Source organism: Macaca nemestrina, chromosome 2 (assembly GCF_043159975.1).
Source record: "Macaca nemestrina isolate mMacNem1 chromosome 2, mMacNem.hap1, whole genome shotgun sequence".
Taxonomy (NCBI): Eukaryota; Metazoa; Chordata; class Mammalia; order Primates; family Cercopithecidae; genus Macaca; species Macaca nemestrina.
Genome location: NC_092126.1, coordinates 51,138,585 through 51,145,465, shown reverse-complemented (window position 1 = coordinate 51,145,465; position 6,881 = coordinate 51,138,585). Strand labels below are relative to the sequence as shown.

General features: G+C 42.6%; 1 protein-coding gene across 1 annotated transcript; it reads right to left on the bottom strand.

The window, feature by feature from the left end:
• Positions 1-1,715: 1,715 nt before the first annotated feature.
• On the bottom strand, positions 1,716-6,442 carry LOC139361272 (uncharacterized). Its single transcript, XM_071089851.1, has 4 exons — positions 6,391-6,442; positions 5,913-6,137; positions 5,541-5,685; positions 1,716-2,415 (listed from the first exon to the last, which is right to left on the bottom strand). Exons 1-4 carry the CDS (start codon positions 6,440-6,442, stop codon positions 2,166-2,168), a joined length of 672 nt encoding a protein of 223 aa, XP_070945952.1. The 3' UTR covers positions 1,716-2,165.
• Positions 6,443-6,881: the final 439 nt, after the last annotated feature.

Genomic DNA, 6,881 nt, shown 5'->3' with positions numbered 1-6,881 from the left:
TGTGTCTTCTTAACAGAGTCTTTCACAGAGCAATATGTTTAGTTTGATGAACTATATTTATTAATTTTTCCTCTTATGATCCTGTTTTTGGGGTCAAGTCTAAGAATTTTGCCTACTCTTCAGATCTGAAGATTTTGTCCTTTGTTTTCTTCTAAAAGTTTTAGAGTTTCAAATTTACATTTAAGTTCATGATCTATCTTTGGTTAATTTTTTGTATAAGGTGTGAGGTTTAGGTCAAGGTGCTTTGTGTTTTTTTATTTGTTTTATTTTTGTTTTGCTTATTCATATCTAATTTCTCCAGCACCAATTGCTGAAAAGATAATAATGCCTTCATTGAATTGGTTTTTAGTTTTGTCAAAAACCACTTGGGCATATTTGTGTGAACTATTTCTAGGGTTTCTATTCTGTTCCACTAATCTGTTCCTCAGCAAATATTAGGCTTCAGACCTATGACTCTATAGTCAGCCTCAATGTTGAATAGAGTGATTCCTCCTACTTTATTGTTTTTTAAATGGTTTTAGCTAATGTAAGCCCTTTACCCTTTCATATATATTCTAGAATAAGATTAACTATGTTTATAAAATCTTTTCCTTGGAGTTTGATAGGAATTACATTAAACCTATAGCTCAATTTCAGGAGAATGAACACCTTTTCTATGTTGTGGCTTCCAATCCATGTACATGATATCTCTCTATGTAGGTCTTTGATTTTTTTTCAACAGCATTTTGTATTCAGCATGAAGATCCTGTATATATTTTGTTGGTTTCTACCTAAGTATTTACTTTTCTTTGAAGTTAATATAAATGACACTGTGTTTTTAATTTTGATTTCCATGTGTTTGTTGATGGCATATAGAGATCAGATTGATAGTTTGTATTGCTCTTGTACTCTACAACCTTGACCAATTACCTTTATAGTTCTAGGAAGTTTTTCTTGGTAAATTCCTTGAGATTTCCTATGTGGAAAATTATGTTGTCTGCAAACAGGATAAGCTTAGTTTTGGAGCTTACATACCTAGTGCCGTTTTACATTTATGGCAACTATTTGTCCTTGATATTATTTTATGCGCTGTTTTCTATGACTTTGAGTGTATCAATGATTTTCTAAAATAACTCTTAGGTTAGTAGTTTTCAAAGTGTGGCTAGGCAGTCTGAGGAGTCCTTGAGACATTTTCAGTGGGTCCACAGGATCAAAACTTTTCTCAAAATTATAGTGAAATATTATTGGCCATTTTCCTCTTATTCTCTCATGAGCATGTGGTGGTTTCCCAGAGGCTACATTGTGTCTGGAATTAGTTCCTTCCAGTGGGTTCTTGGTCTCGCTGACTTCAAGAATGAAGCCGTGGACCCTCGTGGTGAGTGTTACAGTTCCTAAAGATGGTGTGTCCAGAGTTTGTTACTTCAGATGTTCAGATATGTCCAGAGTTTCTTCCTTCCAGTGGGTTCATGGTCTCGCTTGACTTCAGGAGTGAAGCCGCAGACCTTTGCAGTGAGTGTTACAGCTCTTAAAGGTGGCACGTCCAGAGTTGTTTGTTCCTCCCAGTATGTTTGTGGTCTCACTGACTTCAGGAGTGAAGCCACAGATATTTGCAGTGACTGTTACAGCTCTTAAAGGTAAGGCAGACCCAAAGAGTGAGCAACAGCAATATTTATTGTGAAGAGAGAAAGAACAAAGCTTCCACAGCGTGGAAGGGGACCCGAACAGGTTGCCACTGCTGACTCCGGTGGCCAGTTTTTATTCCCTTATTTGGCCCTGTCCACGTCCTGCTGATAGGTCCATTTTACAGAACACTGATTGGTCAATTTTACAGAGTGCTGATTGGTCCATTTTTACAGAGTGCTGATTGGTGCATTTACAAAACTTTAGCTAGACACAGAGTGCCGATTGGTGCATTTTTACAGAGTGCTAATTGGTGTGTTTACAAACCTTTAGCTAGACACAGAGCACTGATTGGTACATTTTTACAGAGTGCTGATTGGTGCGTTTTTACAGAGCGCTGATTGGTGCATTTTTAGAGTGCTGATTGGTGTGTTTACAAACCTTTAACTAGACACAGAGTGCTGATTGGTACATTTTTACAGAGTGCTGATTGCTGCATTTACAAACCTTAAGTTAGACAGAAAAGTTCTCCAAGTCCCCACTTGACCCAGGAAGTCCACATGGCTTCACCTCTCAATCCCCTCTCCAAACAGGACGCCCCAACTGCTGTTGGAAATTGGGCAATGACCACTCTTGCTACTTCCTGCTAGATAGGGGTGAAGAAGGGGCCCTGCAGTTTTCATGTCCTCCAGAGGGGAATCCTTTAGGCCAGTAAAAGGGTCAGCCCATAGGTCCAGGGGTCCTTGGTAGAAGTTGTGAGTTAAGCTCATTTGGAGTTCCGTTTGTAAGACCATCTGTAGCCTGATGGCCTCAATCCTAGAGGAAACAAATTTGACAAGGAGGTTAAAACTACAGGGCCCAAAGGCGAGCAATAGCAAGATGGCTGTCACAGGACCTAGAAAGGGGAGAAGCCATGTCGCCCAACTCCAGAGGTTGGTATAAAAGTTTGAAAGGCATTGTCTGATTTCAGAAGCCTTTTCCTGTAAATGCTAGGTGGCATCTCATACTACCCCTGACTGGTTAGTGTAAAAACAGCACTCTTCCCCCAAGAAGGAACAGAGTCCTCCTTTCTGAGCAGTGAGGAGGTCTAGGCCTCTGCAATTTTGGAGAGACACTGCTGCCAAAGAGTCTATTTGGGATTGTAGAGTAAGGATAGATTTCAATATTTCTTGCAAACTGGCTGAGAAAATCTTTGAGAGTGTGTGGTAGTAGGATAATACATGTTACACTGTTAACTTTTGGAAAACTGTACTTTTGTTAAAAACCCTGTAAGTTGGGATTTCAATTATTGTTTGCTATTAATAAGACCTCCTTCAGTCCATATTAACTTAGAATTGGTATAGATGGCTCCTTCCTGATTCTGTAAGTACTTTTAAGGTTTGGCTGAGTGCAAACAGCTCGCACATTTGAGCAGACCAATTATTAGGCAATTTTCCTAACTCTGCTTCTACAACAGTTTCCTTATCACTTACTGAATACCCATTGTGTCTTTTTCCCTTAATCACCTAGGAGGAACCATCTATCTGTCCTGCCCTGAAGGGAGTTCCTCCTAGATCTGGTTGGAACTTTGTATGGTAATTAATTAAGATTTAGATCCCCTGTTGGGAAACCTGCTGGGTTAAGGACTTTTGGTAGGAAGGCTATGGGTTGTCAGCAGCCTCAGTGCTTTCAGGCTATGCCCTGGCTTGCACTGACAACAAGGTGGTATTGGAGTGTTATAGGGTCGCAGACAAGACCTTCAATGATCAATTATAGGTTTTGAATTGGTTTTTAAAGGAATAGGGTACACTGCTTTTTCTTTACTAATTCCATCTCTTTTTCTTTCTCTTTGACTTCTTTGTCTCTCTTTCTGACTCCTTCTTTGTCTGTCTCTTCCTCTCTCTCCTTTCTGCTGGTCTTTCCCTGCCTCTGCCAGCTGCTTATGTTGCTGTTCTCCCCTCTCCTTCCCCTTTTTGATGGCTTCAGCAGTGTAAGACTGCCACCTCCTTGGGTTTTTGCACTGTGTGCAGTAACTCCATGATTTCCTTGTGATATTTAATGGGGGTTCCCCAGAAGGTAGAAACTCCCCTTTTTTCCATATTGCAGCATGGGCATGTAGGATTAGATAAGCATACCTGCTCTCTGTATACACTTTTATTCTTCTTCCCTTTCTCAGTTCTAAGGCACAGGTAAATGCCACTAGTTCTGCTAACTGGGCACTGGTCCCTGGGGGAAGAGGCTTACTTTCAAATAGGTTACATCACTAACTATGGCATAACCTGCCCTTCATATCCCATTTTCCACAAATGAACTTCCATCGGTATATAGGTTAAGGTCAGGATTAGCCAAGGGGACTTCTAAGAGGTCATCTCGGGTGGCATAAGTCGGGACTATAATTTGTTGGCAGTTATGCTCGATTGGTTCCCCATCCTCTGGGAGAAAAGTGGCAGGGTTAAGGGTCACATGCATGCATATTTGAAGCACCAGTCCTTCAAGGAGTAGCACCTGGTAGCTAAGTAGGCAGTTGTCTGATAGCCATAAACTTCCTTTGGCACCTAGTATGCCATTTACAGGTCCTTTCCTTGTATTATTTTTATAGCCTCTGACACTAAGACGGCCGCCATTGCAACTACCCATAAACAGTGAGGCCAGTCTTTTGCTACTACATCAATTTCCTTACTCTGGTATGCCATTGGTTGTGGGGTTGTCCTGCAAGTCTGAGTAAGGACTCCAAGAACTATCCCTGCTCTCTCTCTGACATATAAAGAGAAGTTTTGTCCTATGGGAAGGCTTAAACCTGGAGCTTGTACTAGGGCCTGCTTTAAGGTTTTGAAGGCTATTTTTACCCCTGGTTTCCCATTCTACTAGATGAATATTTGCCCTCTGGGTCTCCTTGATTAGAGTATAGAGGGGCCTGGCTATCTCACTATATCCAGGGATCCATAGTCGGCAAAAGCCAGTGATTCCAAGGAACCCCCACAACTGTTTTAATGTCTTAGGGCAAGGATAAGCCAGTATAGGCTGTATTTATTTCTTAGCTGAGGGCCCCTCTGGCTAAGATTAGACTGATATTTGACCTGCTGTAGGCAAAGCTGAGCCTTTACCTTAGATGCCTTGTACCCTTGATTAGCTAGAAAGTTCAAGAGATCTAGAGTACCCTGCTGGCATGAGGCTTCTGAACTGGTAGCCAAAAATAAATCATCCACATACTGAAGGACCAGAGTTCCTGGACTTGAGAAGTGGCCTATATCTTGGGCCAGTACCTGACCAAACAGATGAGGGCTATCACTAAAACCCTTGGGGCAAGATCATCCATGTAAGTTGGGACATGTGGTCTGTGGGATCCGCAAAGGCAAATAGAAACTGGGAGTCAGAGCACAGGGGAATACAGAAGAAGGCATCCTTAAGGTCCAGAACAGTGAACCATTCTGCTTCCTCTGGTATTTGAGAGAGCAGGGTATAGGGGTTGGGTACAACTGGATATAAAGGAATTACTGCCTCATTGATGAGTCTAAGATCTTGCACTAGTCTCCACTGACTATTTGGTTTTTGTACCCTGGAATTGGGGTGTTGCAGGGACTGCTGCATTTCCTTTCTAAGCCTTGAGCTTTTAAATGTATTTTTGTTTAACAATATTCTGTAATCCTTTATGAGCTTCAGGGCTTAAGGGGTATTGCCTTTGATAAGGAAAAGTGGTGGGGTGTTTTAGCCTGATTTGGACACAGTGGGCACTTTTTGCCCTTCCAAATTGTCCTTCCAATGCCCAGACTTCAGGGTTGATTCCCTCCTCAAGTAGGGAACAACAAATGGGTAACTTGTTCCCCATATTAATGCGGATAATAGCTACAGCTTTTCCTAATATGCCCCTCCCTAATAAGGGTGTGGGACTTTCAGGCCTAAGGAGAAAGGCATGTGAAAAGAGCAAAGTCTCTCAGTTACAACTGAGGAAGTGGGAGAAATACCTGGTTAAAAGTTGTCCCAGGATTCCTTGGATGGTAACGGACTTTGAGGACAGCTGTCTGGGACAGGAGATTAACACTGGGAAGGCCGTGCCAGTGTCCAAGAGGAAGTCAGTTTCCTGGCCCTCAATGGTTAAATGTACCGGGGCTCAATGAGGGTGATGACATGAGCTGGCACTTGCCCCAGGCACCCTCAGTCCTATTGTTGGATCATCTGGTTGGGGGCTTCTGGCCCAGAGAACCATTGCACTCTGGGGCAATGTGCCTTCCAGTAATTGCCTTGGCATAGTGGATATGGATGAGGGGGTGGCTTGTTTCTCATTGGACAATCTTTTTTAAAGTATCTTTGTAAACCACACGGATAACAAGCCCTACAGGGTGATTGGCCTGCTCCATTTTCTGTCCTCTCTGAACCACCAAAATTTGTTTGTCTTAGCACCATGACTAAGGCTGCGGCCTTTCTCTGATCTTGCATTTCCTTTTGGGCCTGTTCCTCTTGGTCCCTATTATAGAACACTGAGGTTGCCAGGTTTAATAATGCCTCCAGATTTTGTTTAGGGCCCAGAGCTCGCTTTTGGAACTTTCTCCTAATATCTACAGCTGATTGGGTAATAAACTTATCTTTTAGGATCAATTGAGTTGGGTGACAGGGGAGTATATTTTCTTAAGGCCTCTTGTAACTGCTTGAGGAAGGCAGAAGGATTTTCTTCCTTTCCCTGAGTTATGGTGGACATCATTGAATAATTCATGGGCTTTTTCCTAATTCTCCTTAGTCCTTCTAGAACACAGGTCAACAGATGTTTACAATTCCAGTCCCCATGATCTGAGTCAAGGTCCCAGTGGGGATCCATACTGGGGATGGCTTGCTGACCAGTAGGGAATTTGTCCCTTTCTTCAGCTGTCATTCTATCATTTACTTGGCTAAGATACCAGGTAGCTCCAAACTCTCAGGCTGCAGCTAAAGCCACATTCTTTCCATTAAAGGCCAGGGTTTGATCTAACAATAGCATGACATCTCTCCAAGTGAGATCGAAGGTTTGCCCTAGACCATGTAGGACATCTATATACCTATCAGGATCATCTGAAAGCTTCCCCAGGTCTGCCTTGATCTGCTTTAAATCAGAGATGGAGAAGGGAGCATGTACCTGGGTTGGGCCAAATTCCCCTCCCCCTGCAGCTTGAAGGGGACATAACTGATAGTCCAGGGGTTTTTGTGGTCCTTTGGAGATTTCTTTGCTCATTTCCTTCTGGGCAGGGGAGATTAGAGAAGCCTTATCATTAATAGGAAGGGGAGCTAGGATATGGGGGTAAGCTGAGAGGTCCTCCTATGGGATGTAAATTGCA

Bases quoted from the DNA above. Each gene is read 5' to 3' on its own strand.
- LOC139361272 (XM_071089851.1), bottom strand. From the start codon at position 6,442: ATGACAGCTGAAGAAAGGGACAAATTCCCTACTGGTCAGCAAGCCATC. The intron at 6,138-6,390 runs GTATGGATCCCC...TTACCCAATCAG, and splicing joins TGGTCAGCAAGCCATCCCCA to CTGTAGATATTAGGAGAAAG. The intron at 2,416-5,540 runs GTATTTCTCCCA...TGTTTCCTCTAG, and splicing joins CTGGGACAACTTTTAACCAG to GATTGAGGCCATCAGGCTAC.